General features: G+C 42.2%; 3 protein-coding genes and 1 long non-coding RNA gene across 6 annotated transcripts in view; 1 reads left to right on the forward strand and 3 right to left on the reverse strand.

The window, feature by feature from the left end:
* The window catches only part of LOC117199139 (zinc finger protein 677-like), a 545,188-nt gene that overhangs the window by 460,864 nt on the left and 66,427 nt on the right, over window positions 1–17,897 (reverse strand). The window lies entirely within an intron of this gene.
* The window catches only part of LOC101279864 (zinc finger protein 160-like), a 325,017-nt gene that overhangs the window by 83,713 nt on the left and 223,407 nt on the right, over window positions 1–17,897 (forward strand). The gene's annotated exons all lie outside the window — the stretch shown is intronic.
* Window positions 1–17,897, reverse strand: part of LOC117199145 (uncharacterized) — an 87,317-nt gene that overhangs the window by 33,139 nt on the left and 36,281 nt on the right. The window lies entirely within an intron of this gene.
* LOC101280982 (zinc finger protein 83-like) lies at window positions 9,827–13,176 on the reverse strand. The gene is made up of 2 exons (XM_033418110.2): window positions 12,126–13,176; window positions 9,827–9,927 (listed from the first exon to the last, which is right to left on the reverse strand). The coding sequence occupies exon 1, from the start codon at window positions 13,081–13,083 to the stop codon at window positions 12,136–12,138; it is 948 nt and encodes a 315-aa protein (XP_033274001.2). The 5' UTR covers window positions 13,084–13,176; the 3' UTR covers window positions 9,827–9,927; window positions 12,126–12,135.

Consider the following 17,897-nt stretch of genomic DNA (forward strand, 5'->3'; position numbering starts at 1 on the left):
AACGGACTTGAGGATATGGGGAGGGGGAAGGGTGAGCTGTAACAAAGCAAGAGAGAGGCATGGACATATATACACTAACAAACGTAAGGTAGGTAGCTAATGGGAAGCAGCCGCATAGCACGGGGATATCAGCTCGGTGCTTTGTGACCGCCTGGATGGGTGGGATAGGGAGGGGGGACGGGGGGAGACGCAAGAGGGAGGGGATGTGGGAACATATGTGTATGTATAGTTGATTCACTTTGTTGTAGAGCAGAAACTAACACACCATTGTAAAGCAATTATACCCCAATAAAGATGTAAAAAAAAAAAAAAAGCATTCTACATGAGGGTGTTGTGGTGTGCATTTTTAAGTATGAAGTATTTGGTGATCCCTGAGTTTAAGGCACAACGAAGAAGCTTTGCTAAATTCAGCACATCTGTAATGCTCTGACGGGTGTGGAAGTCCTGATTATTGGTGAGACGTGATCCACGAGGATAGCTTTTTCACATTCATGGCATTTGTGAGGATTCTTTCCAGAATGAATTCATCTTCTAAAGACCTGACTATACTAAATACATTTATCTGGCTTCTATCCAGCATAAATTTTCTCATGAAGCCTAAGCTATCAAGCCATGCTAAAAGCATCGCCAACTTCATTATATTTTTAAGGGCTCTCAGTAGTACGGATCCTCTGATGCTAAGTTAGGCTAGAAGGCGCACTGAAGAATCTACCACACTCATTACATTTGTACGGTTTCTGTCCGGTATGAACGCCCCGTTGATCGGCAAGGTATGAATTTCGGCTAAAGGCTCTGCCACATACATCACATTTATACACTTTCTTTCCTGTCTGAATTTTCTGATGTCTACTGACGTTTGAGCTGTCATTACATTTGTAACTTCTCTTTCCAGCATGAATATTCCAAGCTGTGAGTTTTGACCAAAGATTTTACCACATACATCACATTTATATAATTTGGCTCCTGGGTGGATTAGCTGGTGTCTTCCAAGAGTGGCTCTATCATTAAAGGTTTTGCCACACGTTACATTTGTACCATGACTCTCCGTGAATTTTCTGACGACGTACAAGCTGTGAATTTCGAACAAAGAATTTGTCGCATACATCACATTTATATAATTTCTCTCTTGTACGGATTATCTGATGTCCAGTGAGGAGTAAGTCCTTAAGAAAGGTTTTCCTACACTCATTACATTTGTAAGGTCTTTCGATGTGGTCTTGTGTCATCACTGAAGGAGGCATGAAATAATTGCCATATGTGTTTGAAACGTCGGTTTGGACACGAGGAGGAATTCTTTGAAGTGGAGTAAATGAGGAACTACTGTTGATAGACCTCTCAACTTCATCACATTCAGATATTATCCCATCAGTAAGAAATACCTGCAGTTTATCCAAAATGTTAAATCCAAGCCTATTTCCAATGGGCTTGATTCCTGCTTGATCCCTTCTACCATGTTGATCTCTTCCATCAGTGAGATTTCCATTATGGGTCATAGACATTCCTTTGTAATTTCATCATCTATCTAATGACACTCAAAATCATGTGTATTTTCCTGGATTTCCCTGAGGTAAAAATGATTATAGGAACAGTTCTGTCATTATCAGTTTAAAGAGTTGGGTGGAAGATTAACATGAAGATTTTTCTGTCGGTGCCCTTCCGACCTGCAGCTTTATCAAGCTGAACATTCCATCGCTGACTTGCACCAAGCCGTCTTGGAGTCGACCTAGTTATGGAAACGCGTTCTTCACAGAATCCCAGTTCAGGGAGTTCAAGCTGGCCCATCACAGTACCTCTCCATCTCTACAGGCAGAGGGTTAAAAGCAGGAGAACTGGCAGGTTTCCACAGGAGGGAAGTCCATGGAAAAGAGTGAAAACTGGGGAGTGAGGAGAGAAACCCCACGGTGTCCTCCGCAAGGCTGTGGACGGTGGCCCGTGAGCACAGGGAGCCCTCGCTGGTCACCTGTGCTGTCGTCAAGGAGGGCCGCCCTCGTAGTGAGCAGCTACTGGATGCCTGCTGTGTGCCTGGTGCTCTGTTCCCCTCGCAGAAGAGCTGAACCCACGGAAGGTGTCCTTAGGGGTGGATGGTGGAGCGGGCACTTGTGTCCGGTGGGGCACTGACCCCGAGGCTGGGTACCCCTCTCCCGGGGGGAGCAGCAGCAGGCTGGCCTCTGCCGGCCACATGCGCCGGGAGCCCCGAGCCTGCTCTCCTGAGGATGCGGTGGGCTGAGAGCTGGGAGGGATGGGTTTCCAGGTTCCCGAGCCAGTGACCACAGGCTTTGGCTGCACACGCCCCCACCAGGTACCAGGGCCCCGTCAGCGCACACCCACGAGGCCCTCACCTCTGGGGATTCTTTTCCACCCCCACTTCATTATCCAGAACACTCGCTATTTGACTGCATGTCTTTTGAATGAATGTGACCTACAGTTGAGAAACACTGTGATGACATTTTAATCACTGGGAACATGAATTAAAAGAATGATATTTACATACCAATTAGCACTAAATAGACTGTTGTCTCATAATTGAGAAGAAAAATATATATTATACTATAGGTGTATTCTGAATACTTACTGTAAATAAATAAATGCAAAAGAACAGATGACATAGGATAAAGAAGATGTGGCACATATATACAATGGAATATTACTCAGCCATAAAAAGAACCGAAACTGAGTTATCTGTAGTGAGGTGGATGGACCTAGAGTCTGTCATACAGAATGAAGTGAAGAGAAAAACAAATACTGTATGCTAACACATATATATGGAATCTAAAAAAGGAAAAAAAAAAGGTTCTGATGAACCTAGGGCCAGGACAGGAATAAAGATGCAGACGTAGAGAATGGACTTGAGGACACGGGAAGGGGGAAGGGTAAGCTGGGATGAAGTGAGAGAGTATCATGGACATATATACACACCAAATGTAAAATAGCTAGCTAGTGGGAAGCAGCCGCATAGCACAGGGAGACCAGCTCAGTGCTTTGTGTTCACCTAGAGGGATGGGATAGGGAGGGTGGGAGGGAGACGCAAGAGGGAGGAGATATGGGGACATATGTATATGTATAGCTGATTCACTTTGTTATACGGCAGAAACTAACACAACACTGTAAAGCAGTTATACTCCGATAAAGATGTTAAAGAAAAAAAAGAACAGATGACATAAATTGTAATGCTAAATAAGCCAAAACAAGCATATCCAATCTAACTAATTGGCTGTAAAACAAATACAGAGAAATGAAGAATTTGATAAAACAATTTTTAACAAAACAATATAGTTTTCTAAGTATCTGCTGTAAAACTACATACCTATAAAGAAAAGGCATTTTATAACTTTAACAAGTAGTATGTCAGTTGTTTTGCATAAGACACGCTGAAAGACCATCATCTGTAAATTCCACTTATAAATTAATATATAAAATATTAATTTTCTCCAGTTCTCTAACAGCCAGTAAGTAGAGCAATCCCTACCTATGCAGTACCCTTAGTTATCTAGCTTAATGGTTACCAAAATATATGGAATAAACAGCACATTCTATATTCATTAACTGGGATCAGATACAATGTTGTTGAGAACGAAGTACAAACGAAAAGCAAACAGGATATAATGCAGACAAAGGTGTATCATGAAAACCATGACAGAATACTAACATACCTATTTCTAAAAAAGTAACTTTTGAGTATTTACTACAAAACATGCAATATTCTAAGCCATCTAACAGCACTAACTTGTTTTTAAAGGCTTGAGGTAAATTAACACGATTTTTCAAATCAGGGTAGGAGATGCACACAGGTTTACGTACATTAACCCAACCGACACACAAAGTAGTGTAAAAACCAGGACCTACAGACAGAAAACTTCAATGTGACCGGCCATCGGCCAAAACTTAAACAGGACAGATTACAAAATAATACAACGAATACCAAAATAATACAACGAATAATACAACGAATTTCTGACGTTTAGACAGAAAACGTCAAGGGAGATGTAAGAAGTGAGCTGTGTAACGAAGCCATTCAGCCATCCCTCCTGGAAGTGGTTTCCGAGTCATCACAGCTGCACGGCTGTCCGGATAAAGTTGTTCAATGGATAAAGAGGGATTGTTTCTATAATGTGACTAACGTGGAAGGTGGAGGCATGGGTGAAAAAGTGCTCTGGAAATGGGGGTGATCAACACAACAAATTAAATATGCAAATAAATAACTTTCCATTCACATCGAGGTTCCATCTGAGGAGTGATCAGGAATGAGAAAGGGCATGAGTGGAGCACAGGGTGTATGCATATGTGGGAGCATAGCTTGTGACTGCACATCTGTGTGAAAATAAGTGTACGATGGCAACTGAAATACTGATTTTACTTTTCGTTTCTTTTTTTTTTTTTTTGCTGTACACGGGCCTCTCACTGTTGTGGCCTCTCCCGTTGCGGAGCACAGGCTCCGGACGCGCAGGCTCAGTGGCCATGGCTCATGGGCCTAGCCGCCCTGCAACATGTAGGATCTTCCCGGACCGGGGCACGAACCCGTGTCCCCTGCATTAGCAGGTGGACTCTCAACCACTGTGCCACCAGGGAAGCTGAAATACTAATTTTAAAAGAAAACAAGAATTGGTTTAGGAATTAACATGATACCATCCCATTTTTCACTATGGAAATTATACTATGGATATGAAACAGAAACGAAAAAGATCTAAAAAGGGAGAGAGTGTGATGTTGTAGGGAGAAAGCAGGATTACAAATGTGCTCTATAATGTGTCGTACTGATTATACCACAAGTACCACAAGTTCCACTGTCATGTTTATATCCAAGAAAAACATACAGGATTTTGGCACAGTAGTTAAGAATATGCCTGCCAATGCAGAGGGCACGGGTTCCATCCCTGGTCCGGGAAGATCCCACACGCCGCGGAGCCACAACTACTGAGCCCACGCGCCTACAGCCCATGCTCCGCAACAAGAGAAGTCGCCACAATGAGAAGCCCGCGCACCGCAACGAACAATAACCCCCGCTTGCCGCAACTGGAGAAAGCCCGTGTGCAGCAACAAAGACCCAATGAAGCAAAAACAAAAAAACAATATTCCAGGAGATTGTGCAAGAATGTTCCTGGCAGAAAACAGAAGGAAAAACCAAAAAAGGGCGATCATAGGCGATGACTTTCTTCTGTACCCAAACAGAGATACAAAGAAAATCAAATCAATAGTAAAGAAGAGTAAGAGACCATGATTTTGAAACTGAGTCCCCCTAAACCTGAGTTCTTCTGTCGAGTTTGATTAACCTGTCTGTGCAACATTTTCCCACTCTTATCCAATACCTGTTCCCCTCAAGACTGATGAATGTCAAAGAAAAGGCAGGATTGATATCAAAGGGAACCTGGGGGGCCTTCCAGGTTCCAAAAACCTTTCTGTGTCCCCTGTTTCCTGTTTATAGAAGGCTTTAGTTTCCTAGACCTTCCCTGAGATCCAAAGAGCAGATTCAAGCAGTTACCGATTAGGGGAAGGAGGGAATGCAGAAACACAGGAAAAGCAAGCCGAACATGTATCTTTTCCACGATTGGTAGCTTAAACTGATACCTTGATTTACACCCCAAACTGTGGCTTCAACAAGTCGCCCCAAGAAGCCTTAAAAACTGATGACACCCAGAGGGTCAACTGAGGACGGGAATTCTTAACGCATCACATCTGGCTCTAGGTAAATAATAAAACGTCACAACTATTGCTTTTACTCTCTTCCTGAAAGAAGTTAAAGAATCACAAGACCGTGATTTAGAAACTCGTTTTGCAGGCACGCACAGAATAATCACAAAGTCACAATGTGTGCCAAAGAGTCTGCACAGCTGAGATCGTATAGGAAAGCTGGGATCACAGACACTCCCCTCCCCTCCCTCCTTTTGCCTTTAAAACCTTACACACAGGTATAAGAGTATGCTGAAAACTGTCCTTCCACGCAGTCTTTCTTTAGAGCTTTCACCATCCTCAATGGTGAAAGAATGGAAGCTTTTCCTCCAAGATCAGGAACAAGACAAGCCTACCTGCTATTTCTAAAAACATATAATTGGAAGTCCTACCAAGAACACATAGGCATAAAATGATGATAGATATCCCAGTAGCAACAGGAAGCAAAATCATCTCTGTACACAGGTAACATGATCTAATAGGTAGAAAACCCTGAAGATTCTGAAAGTAAAAAAAAAAAAAAAAACTTCTAGAAATAATGAAAGAGTTCGAAAACCTTATAAGATTTAAAATCATCATGCAAAACTCAATTGGGTTTCTAAAAATTAAAAATGATCAAAACAAACTGAGAAAACAATTCCATTTATAAGAGAATCAAAAAATATTTAGACATGACATTATAAAAGGGAAAGATTTGTACACTGCAAACTATAGACTGCTGAAAATTTACAGAAGATGAAAATAAATGGAAACATATCCCATGTCCATGGATTGAAAGTCAATATTGTCAAGATGTCAGTACTACCCAAAGTGATTAACAGATTCAAATCATTCACTCCCTAGTGAAATCCCAATAGGGTTTTCCTGAAAAAACAGGTAAATCCATTCTGTGATTCCTATGGAATGTCAAGAGACAATGAATAGTAAAAACAAGTTTGAAAAGAACAGTCAGAGGTCTCACACTTCCTTGTTTCGAAACTCATTCCAAACCTACACTAATCCAAACAGTGTGGTACTGTCATAAAGGCAGACAGAGACTTTAGGAAAAAACTCTTCTGTAGCAGCCAAGATGGCGAAGTAGAAGGATCCTAAACTCACCCCTTCTCACGAGCACACCAAAATCACAACTAACTGCAGTACAACCATTGATGAAAGACTGGAACCTACCAGGAAAGCTCTTTAACAAGTAAAGACATAAAGAAGGAACCACAATGCGATGGGTAGGAAGGGCAGACTCACAATATACTCAAACCCCATTATCCCCTGGGTGGGTGACCCAAAAACTAGAGAATAATTATATTACAGAGGTTCTCACACAGGAGTGAGAGTCGTGAGCCCCACATCACGCCCCCTAGCCCAGAGGTCTGGCACTGGGATGAGAAGCCCCCAGAACATTTACCTTTGAAGGCCAGTGGGGCTTGATTGCAGGAGCTCAGAGTAATGGGGAAAAGAGAGATTTCACTCTTAACAGACACACACAAAATCTCACATACACAGAGATGAAGGGCAAAAGCAATAATCTGATAGAAGCCTGGGCAAGAACTGCCCCTGCCTGCTGATCTTAGAGGATCTCCTGGGAAGGTGGGGGGAGGTGTTGGCTCACCCTGGGGACATAGACAATGACGGCAGTAACATCGGTGAGCATTCATCTGCATGAGCTCCCCTGGAGGCTGACTTCTTGGCACCAAGACCTCGCCCCACCCAAGAACCTACAGGTCTGGCGCTGGGGCGCCTCAGGCAAAACAACAAACTGGCAGGGGATACAGCCCCACCAATCAGCCAATGGGCAGCCTAAAGGCTTCCTGAGCCCACTGCCACCTCTCTGCATGCCCTTAGACATACCCTGGCCTGCCAAAGGGCCAAGACCCAGGTCCAACCAACAGTGGGCGGAGAGAAGCCTCTAGACCAGCCTCACCCACCAGGGTGCAGACACCAGAAGCAAGAAAACTACAGTCTCACAGCCTGCAAACTGAATCCACAAATACAGGCCAGACACTACCCCGGGACCAGCTGGCCTCTGACCTTCGGTGATGAAAGGGATGCAAAGGACACCTCCTACAGAGGGCCACTTTTCCAACGTTGAGAAATGTCACTAACCTACCACATACATAAAAATAGAAATAGCAATTTAGACAAAATGAGGTACCCGAGGACTATGTTTCAGGCGGAGGAATAAGACAAAACCCCCAGAAGAAGAACTAAGTGACGTGGAGATAGGAAATCTGGCCGGAAAAATGTTCAGAGTAATGATCAAAAAGAACTCGGGAGGAGAATGGATGCACTGCCTGAGAAATGAGAAGTATTTAACAAAGACTTTGAAAATCTAAACAACTGAACAGAATGGGATAATACAGTAACTGAAATGAAAAATACACTAGGAAGAATCAATAACAGGCTAAATGAGGCAGAAGAATGGATCAGTGAGCTGGAAGACAGAGTAGTGGAAATCACCACTGAAGAGAAAAAACAATAAAAGAAGGACGACATTTGAAGAGACTTCTGGGGCAACAACAAGTGCACTAATATTTGTATTATACAGGTCCCAGAAGGAGAAGAAGAGAGGAAGCGCCTTAGAAAATATTTGCAGCGATAATAGCTGAAAACCGCCCTAACCTGGGAAAGGAAACAGTCACCCAAGTTCAGGAAGTGGCAAGAGTCCCATATCCATATGAAGACTCATAGAAAGCAGAAACCAAACGTCTATCATAGATACACATTCAAAAAGCACATGAAGAGATGCTCAACATCATGTCCTTCCCACTCTGTACAGCTCCTTGGAGCACCTCTGTATTCCCTAGGTGGGATGCTGCCCAGTGTATCCATCATTCAATAAAGCCAATTAGATCTTTAAATTTATTTAAATTGGATTCAATTTTTGCACACTAATGGAAGGAAGTCAGTCTGAAATGCACTGCTATGGGATTTGCATTACAGCCATCTGAATATTCTGGAATAGAGTGTAGAGAGTACAAATTATGAGTATGTAACCCCCAAATTGTATGTTGTTTCATTCCATATTGGAAAGAAATTGTTATAGATTCTTTCAAACCTGAGAGCCTAACGGTGCATTTTACCTGCTGTTATAAAGCACCGACGTGAGATAAAACTGTGTTGATGGAATAAACATGATTCATTCAGGGTTATGACAAAAGTGATTATATTTTATTAATTAAAACAGGAGACCCATGATACATTCAGAATGTAATTCTATGAATACAACAGTAGCAAATGATAATGGCAGCAGTTAAATGTGAATCATACACACACACATATTATTCTGTTTCCGATTAAATTTGATGCTCAAAATAATTGCTCTCTCTTCAATTTCCAAAAATAAGACTAATTTTTTTTTTTTTTTTTTTGCAGTATGTCGGCCTCTCACTGTTGTGGCCTCTCCCGTTGCGGAGCACAGGCTCCGGACGCACAGGCTCAGCGGCCATGGCTCACTGGCCCAGCCGCTCCGCGGCATGTGGGATCCTCCCGGACCAGGGCACAAACCCGTGTCCCCTGCATCGGCAGGCGGACTCTCAACCACCGCGCCACCAGGGAAGCCCCAAGACTAACTTTTTTTTAAATCATACATACAACAGTTATTGCCATCCAATGGAGAAAGTGACCAACTTTTCCTGTGCATTGTTCCTACCACATAATCAGTCCCTAATAACCTGTCACTCTCCTCCCATGAAAAGCCCAGTGCCTAATGTCTTGCCTGCTCTTGTCCAGGTCAGTTGGTAGAGCACTCTGTCCTGTAACCCACTGTGAACAGAAGGGCACCCTGAACATAATGAGCATGATGATTCATGTCCTAGTTTTACACTATTCTCTGCCCCTCCCTGACACTAATTCACACACTATTGAATTTGATAATTCAGGATTCATGTCTTTCCAGGGAACATGGATGTGAATGAACCACTCCTAATGAAGTTGGCCCCCTCATCTCACTGATTCCTTCCCAGAGACCATCATGAAAGGCCTGTAATGAATGCATGAAATCAACATATTAGCAAGGCCAAGCTCTTAGGGCTCACCACACAACAGGCCAATAAACTGAGAGACTAGTTGTTGGAGCAAGCAACAGTGGCTTTATTCAGAAAGCCAGCAGACCCAGAAGATGGTGGACTACTGTCCCAAAAAATCGTCTTCCCTGAGTTAGAATTCGGGCTTCTTTCATATTAAAAGAGGAGGGAGTAAACTCCTAGTTCCAATCAGGTTCTTGAGGGGATGTCTTAATTTCTTCTTTCTTGAATCCATTCACAGGGGAGCCTGGACAGGAGGTTTCCCACAAGGTAAACAAAGGTATTTTAGTTTAATGCACATTACACGGGAATCAGGTTTCCCAAAGATAGCCCATTATGTATAATTTAAGCTTATAAGCAACATCCCTTTAGTGATTCACTTGTAGCCAAAGCAATAGAATACAAATGTTAAAGTAAAAGGAAAGAGACAGACTTGTTCTTCCCTGTTACTTCAAACTTTAGGTTGAAAAGCATAAATAGTAAGTAGCCTTTTCAAGAAAACTCAAATACTTAAATTTTAATATACTGAAGATAATCAGCTATTTTCACATATGTCCTTTTTCCTCTCATATACACACCACGTCAGAAGTTTTAACATGTTGTGAGTTGTAATGATTCTGCAGTATGTAATATCTCAGGTTAACCTCAGAGAACTAAAGATTTATTTATTCCTAGTATGTCTTCTCTGATGGTCTGTCGTAAGAATGGCTCAAAAAATTCACCAAATTCATTATATTTGTAAGGACTGTCCCAAATATTAGTTCTTCGGTAAACCCCAAGGATGTACTGTTTCATGAAGCTTTTCCGTGTATACTTTGTAACCTGTAAGAATTCTGTTACTACGCTAAAGGTGTGGATACTTGATGTAAAAATTTATGACATTCATTACATCGGAAAGCTTTCTCGCCAGCGTAAATCCTCTATTTCAGTTTTGATCTTCAAGTACAGTCCTCAGGACACATATTACTTTGTGTGGTTTCTCTCAAAACTGTGTACTCTGAAGGTTAGTGCACTGTGAGACCTAGAGAAAGCTTCTATTCATACATTTCCATAGCTTCTCTTCAATATGAATTTTCTGCAATTGCCAAGCACTTGAACTCAAGGTAAAGGTTTTGCCTCAACCAGTGCATTTGAGAGGTACGGCGCCAGTATGCTCCCATCTTGTGACTTCTGGGTAAGATCCCTGCCACATACATTTCTGCGGGTTTTACTCAGGATAAATATTCTGATATCGGGCTTCCCTGGTGGCGCAGTGGTTGAGAGTCTGCCTGCTGATGCAGGGGACGCGGGTTCGTGCCCCGGTCTGGGAAGATCCCACATGCCGCAGAGCGGCTGGGCCCGTGAGCCATGGCCGCTGAGCCGGCGTGTCCAGAGCCTGTGCTCCGCAACAGCAGAGGCCACAACAGTGAGAGGCCCACGTACCGCAAAAAAAAAAAAAAAAAAATTCTGATATCTAGCGATGAGTGAGCAATAGTTTAACTTTTGACATATTCGTTGCATTTTAAAACATGAAGTATTTGGTGATCACTGAGTTTAAGGCACAATCTAAAAGCATTCAAAATTTAGTACATTTGTAACATTCTGAAGAGTGCAGATTACCTGAATATTGGTGAGATGTGAGCTGTGAGAATAGGTTTTTCACATTCATAGCATTGGTGAGGAATCTTCCTAGATTGAATTCATTTTCTAAAGGCCTGGCTATACTAAATACATTTATCTGGCTTCTATCCAGTATGAATTTTCTCGTGAAGCCTAAGATATGAAGGCCTCCTAAAGCACTGCCACCTTCGTTGTATTTTTTTTAAAGATTTACTTATTATTTATTTATCTTTGGCGTGTTGGGTCTTAGTTGCGGCACGCAGGATCCTTGTTGAGGCATGCAGGATCTTTCACCGTAGTGCGCAGGCTTCTCTCTAGTTGTGGCGTGCAGGTTTTCTCTTCTCTAGTTGTGGCGCACAGGCTCCAGGGTGCATGGGCTCTGTAGTTGTGGTGCGTGGGTTCCAGAGTGCACGGGCTCTGTAGTTTGCAGCATGTGGGCTCTAGTTGAGACACGCAAGCTCAGTAGTTGTGGCGCGCAGGCTTAGTAGCCCCGCGGCACGTGGGATCTTAATTCTCCGACCAGGGATCAAACCCATGTCCCCCGCATTGTAAGGCAGATTCTTTACCACTGGACCACCAAGGAAGTCCCCTTCATTATATTTTTAAGTGCTCTAACCTGTATGGATCCTCTGATGGTTAAGTTTGGCTTGAAAGCACACTGAAGACCTTGCCACACTCACTACATTTGTAAGGTTTCTCTCTAGTATGAATTCTCTGATGGTAAGTGAGGCTCAGGGCACAAAAGCTTTGCCACACTGATATTTGTATGATTTCTCCATAGTATGAATTCTCTGAACAACGGTTAGGTGTGAATTTTGAAGCCCTTCCCACATATATCACACTTACATAGTTTCTCTCAGGTATGGGTTTTCTGATGTGTAGCGAGGGTTGAGACCTGAGTAAAGGCTTTCCCACCCTCAAAACATTTGAAAGGTTTCTCTATATGTACTCTCCGATGACTTGTAAGGTGTGAATTTCGACTGAAGAGCTTGCCACACTCATTACATTTGAAAGGTTTCTCTCCAGTATGAATTCTCCAATGAAGTCGAAGATGTGATTTTTGACTAAAGACCTTTCCACACTCATCACATTTGTAAGGTTTCTCACCAGTATGAATTCTCTTATGACTTAAAAGGACTGCCTTCTCACTAAAGGCCTTGCCACACTCACTGCATTTGTAAGGTTTCTCTCCAGTATGAAATCTCTTATGACTTATGAAATGTGAATGCTGACTAAAGAGCTTCCCACACTCATTACATTTATAAGGTTTCTCTCCAGTATGAATCCTCCGATGACCAGCAAGGTGTGCATTTCGGCTAAAGACTTTGCCACACGTATCACATTTATATAATTTCTTTCCTGTATGAATTTTCTGATGTCTACTGAGGTTTGAGCTGTCAGTAAAGGTTTTACCACACTCATTACACTGGTGACTTCTCTTTCCAGCATGAATATTCTGATGACGTACAAGGTATGAATTTTGACCAAAGATTTTACCACATACATCACATTTATGCAAGTTTGCTCCTGGGTGGATTATCTGATGTCTGGCAAGGGTGGAGCCATTGTTAAAGGTTTTGCCACACGCCTTACATTTGTAACATTTCTCTCCAGGATGAATTTTACGATGACATGCAAGCTGTGAACTTTGACCAAAGAATTTGTCACATATGTCACATTTATGTAATCTCTCTCCTGTGTGAATGGTCTGATGTTTAATGAGGTGTGAGCCCTTAAGAAAGGCTTTCCCACACTCATTACATTTGCAAGGTCTTTCCCTGTGTGCTTTAAGGTTTTGCGTCATCACTGAAGGATGCACAAAATCACTCCCACATATATTAGAAACATTGGTTTGGACACTAGGAGGAATTCTTTGAAGTGGTGAAAATGAGAAACAATTGTTTTTTTTTTTTGTTTGTTTGTTTTTTTTAATTTTTATTTTTTGTGGTACGCGGGCCTCTCACTGTTGTGGCCTCTCCCGTTGCGGAGCACAGGCTCTGGACACGCAGGCTCAGCGGCCATGGCTCAGGGGCCCAGCCATTCCGTGGCATGTGGGATCCTCCCGGACCGGGGCACGAACCCGTGTCCCCTGCATCGGCAGGCGGACTCTCAACCGCTGCGCCACCAGGGAAGCCCGAGAAACAATTGTTGATAGACCTCTCAACTACATCACATTCAGAAATTATCCCATCAGTCTGAAATATCTGCAGTTTATCCTGAAAGTTTAATCCAAGCCTATTTCCACAGGGCTTCATTCCTGCACCCCCTCTACCATGTCGATCTCTTCCATCAGTGAGATTTTTGTTGCAGATTACAGGCATTCCTTTGTAATTTCTTTCATCGTCTCTCCACTGACACTCAAAGTCATACATATTTTTCTGAATTTCCCAGAGGTGAAAATGTTTGATTTTACAGCTTTCAGGTCTTCCCAACATCAGTGTTTGGAATACTTCTCCTTTATCACTGTTCACTTTGGGTTGTAATTGCTTGATCACATGTATAGGGGAGATATCTACAAGATATAAAGAACCATAGGTATCCCATTCACAATAATTCCAAGATATATGTCTCATGTTGAATATATGATATTACAACAGATGTAATACTTATACCAAAGATAGGTATGAAATGCCCCAACCATGACCTTAAATTTTTGCAAACACTAAAGGAATAGAGTTCTTTACTTAAGAAAGCATGACAACATAAATCCAAATATACTTTAAGGTAGCCTAGTTTTATTTATTTATTTTTTTTCGCGGTACGCGGGCCTCTCACTGTTGTGGCCTCTCCCGTTGCAGAGCACAGGCTCCAGACGCGCAGGCTCAGCGGCCGTGGCTTACGGGCACAGCCGCTCCGCGGCATGTGGGATCCTCCCAGACCCGGGCACGAACCTGGGTCCCCTGAATCGGCAGGCGGACTCTCAACCACTGCGCCACCAGGGAAGCCCTAGCCTAGTTTTAAACACCATATGACAAAAACACTCACACTGGACAAACTTATGTCGGCTCTCAAAGAAAGAGTATTCTTCTACTATCATCTCTAAGAACATACCAACCAACAGTAAACATACTGCTGTCTCATAATTGAGGAGAAAAATATACTATTGATGTATTCTGCATACTTACTGTACATAAATTAATTTTTAAAAATAGACAATGTATTGTACCGGGAAATAATCCAAAACAAAACTTATCCAATTAATATAATTGGCTGTTTAGAACTGTAAAACAAATATAACAGAGAAAATGAAGAATTTGATAAAACAATTTGTAAGAAACAATGTATTTTTCTAAATCTTTGCTATAGAACTATGTACCCCCCCCAAAAAAGGCATTTTACATTAACAAGTAGTATGTGTCAGTTGTATTGCATAATACATGCTAAAAGACCATCATCTGTAAATGACATTTACAATTTAAGACATAAAATATCCTCCAGTTATCTAATGGCCAGTAACAGAGCAATCCCTACCTATGCGGTATCCTTAATTATCTGGTTTAATGGCCCCAAAATACTAGAAACAAAAAGTGAGCACTTTGTATATTTATTGACTAGAGTGAGACACAATGTTGTTGGAAAAAAATGCAAATGAAAACCATATAAGATATAATGCAGATAAAGTCATATCATAAAGAACATGAATTTTATTAGCAGAAATCAGAAGAAAAAACCAGGAAAAAGCCATCTAAAGACAAATGAGTTTCTTCTGTACATACGTGCAGTTACAAAGAAACTGAATCAACCCTCCAGTAGAGTAGGGGACCATAATTTTCAAAAGTTAAGTTGCCTTAAATCTGAGTTTTCCTGCTAAGTCTGATTAACCTATCGAAAATTTTATTGTTTCTTCTTCCACACATGTTCATCTCAAGATTGAGGAGTACCAAAGAAAAGGGGGGACTGAAACTGAACAGGAATCTGCAGGGCCTTCCTGGTTACAAAAGCCTTTCTGAGTCTCCCATTTCCTGTTTGTAAAAAAAAAAAAAAAGGCTTTAGTCTCCTAGACCATTCCTGAGTTCAGAAAGTCAGATTCAAGCAGTTACTAATTAGGGGATTGAGAGAATACAGAAACAAAGGAAAAGCAAGTCCAATTTAATCACTTCCATGATTGGTAGCTTAAGTTGGTACCTTGATTTATGAACCCAAACTGTGGCTTCAACCAGTTACCCCAAGAGGACTTAAAAATTGATGACACCAGAGGGTCCACTGAGAACTGAAATTCTTAACCAGCCACATTTGGCTCTAAGTAAATAATAAAATGCCTGAACTATTGCTTTTCCTGTCTCCTAGAAGGAAGTTAAGGGATCACAAGACTCTGATTTAGGAACTGTTTTGCAGAAACATACAGAATAATCAGAAAGGAAGCCACAACTTGATTCTCAAAAGTCTGCAGCTGAGATCTTATAGGAAAGCTGGGATTACAGACACTCTCCTCCCCTCTCTCCCTTACCCTTTAAAAATCTTACACCCTGGCCAGCCAGGAAGATGGATTTGAGGCAAGGCCAGGTCTCCCAAGTTTCTGGTTGGCACCTCCTCAACTAATACACATTTCTCTGCTTCTAACTCCAATGAGGAACGGGCATATGAATTTGTATTCAACATCATGTGTGATGTATGTTCTTTATCAGGAAAAGGGAGAAGACTATGCTGAAAAATATCCTGCAATGGAGCAGTTACACAAAGCTATCATCATACTCAATGGTGAAAGAATGAAAGCTCTTCCTTTAAGATCAGGAACAAGACAAGGATACCTGCTCTCAATATTTCTAAAAGCCTATTACTGGAAGTCCCAGGAAGAACACAGAGGCAGAAAACTGGGTAACAGATATCCCAATAGCAAAAGGGAGTGAAATCATCTCTACAGAACTGACATGATCTAATATGTAGAAAACTGTGAATATTCTGCAGAAAAAACCTGCTAAAATTTTTAGAGCTCTAAAAAAATGACAAGATATAAAATCAACATGCAAAATTCAGTTGGGTTCATAAACATTAAAAATGAACAACCAAAAAAGAAAATGAGAAAAATATTCCAGTTACAAGAAAATCAAAAAAAAAAAAAGTCAGATGCAACATTATACAAGAAGGTAAAGATATGTATATTGCAAACTAAAGACTGCTGAAAATTTTAGAAAAGACAAAAATAAATGCAAAGACATCCCAAATTCATGGATTGGAAGTCAATATTGTCATGATGTCAATACTACCCAAAGTGATCATTATATTCAAATCATTCCCTAGTGAAATCCCAGTAGTGTTTTCCTGAAGAAACAGATAAATCCATCCTGTGATTCATATGGAGTCTCAGGAGAAAACAAATAGCAAAAACAATCTTGAAAAGAACAAACCTGTTGTATCACACTTCTTTATTTGAAAACTTATCCCACAGATACACTAATCAAAACAGTGTGGTACTGGCATACAGACAGACTGCTGGAATAGAACAGAAGACTTCCAAAAAAAAACTCTTGAGGGATAGCAGCTAAGATGGCAGAGAAGGACCCTAAGTTCCCCTCCTTTCACAAGCACACCAAAATCACAACTGACTGAAGAGCAACCACTGAACTAGAACCTACCAGAAAAGATCTTCAACAGCTAATGAAGGAACCACAACTGGACAGAAGGAGGGGCAGATTGGCCATATAATCAAATCGCATGCCCCCTGGGTGGGCAGCCCACAAACAGGAGAATAATTATATTACAGAGGTTCTCCCACAGGAGTGAGAGTTCTGAGCTCCACATAAGGCAGCTCAGCCCAGGAGTCCAGCCCCAGGAAGCAGAGTCCTCAGAGCATTTGGCTTAGAAGGCCAGCGGGACTTGACTGCAGCTCCACAGGATTGGGGGAAATTGAGACTTCACTCTTAAAGGGCGCACAAAAGAATCTCACATGCACTGGGACAAAGGGCAAAAGCAGTAATATCATAGGAGCATGGACCAGAGCCACTTGCTGGCCTTAGAGGATCTCCGGGGAGGCAGGAGGCAACTGTAGCATGGTCAGGAGACATAGACACTGGTGGTGGACATACCAGGGAACATTCATCTGCATGAGCTCTCCTGGAGGCTGACATCTTGGCACCAAGACCTGGCCCCATCCAAAACCCTGCAGGCTCCAGTGCTGTGACTCCTCACCTCAGACCAAACAACACACTGGGCGGGGGCACAGTCCCACCCATTAGCAGGCAGGCTGTCTAAAGACTTCCTGAGCCCCCAGCTACTTCCCATGCCCCTAGACACCAGTGGGCCCTACCCACCAGAGGCAAAGACCCAGCACCACCTACCAGAGAGCAGGCACTTGCCCCTCCCACAAGGAAGTCTGCACAAGCCTCTAGACCAGCTTCACTCACCGGGGGCAGACACTAGAAGCAAGAAAACTATAGTCTCTGCAGCCTATAGACCAAATCTGCAAACGCAGGCCACATACTACCTGAGGACCAGATAGCCCCTGGTCCATAGGTGACGAAAGGGGAGTGCACTGCCTGAATGCATAGGACGTCTCCTACAGAGGGCCACTTCTCCAAGGTTGAGAAATGTAACTAACCTACCACATACATAAAATACAAATGGCAGTTTAGACAAAATGAGGCGACAGAGGAATATGTTTCAGATAAAGGAACAAAATAG

The sequence above is a fragment of the Orcinus orca genome, chromosome 20 (assembly GCF_937001465.1).
Source record: "Orcinus orca chromosome 20, mOrcOrc1.1, whole genome shotgun sequence".
NCBI lineage: Eukaryota > Metazoa > Chordata > Mammalia > Artiodactyla > Delphinidae > Orcinus > Orcinus orca.

Coding starts and splice junctions, on each gene's coding strand:
- LOC101280982 (XM_033418110.2), bottom strand. CDS start 13,083: ATGACGCAAAACCTTAAAGCACACAGGGAAAGACCTTGCAAATGTAAT.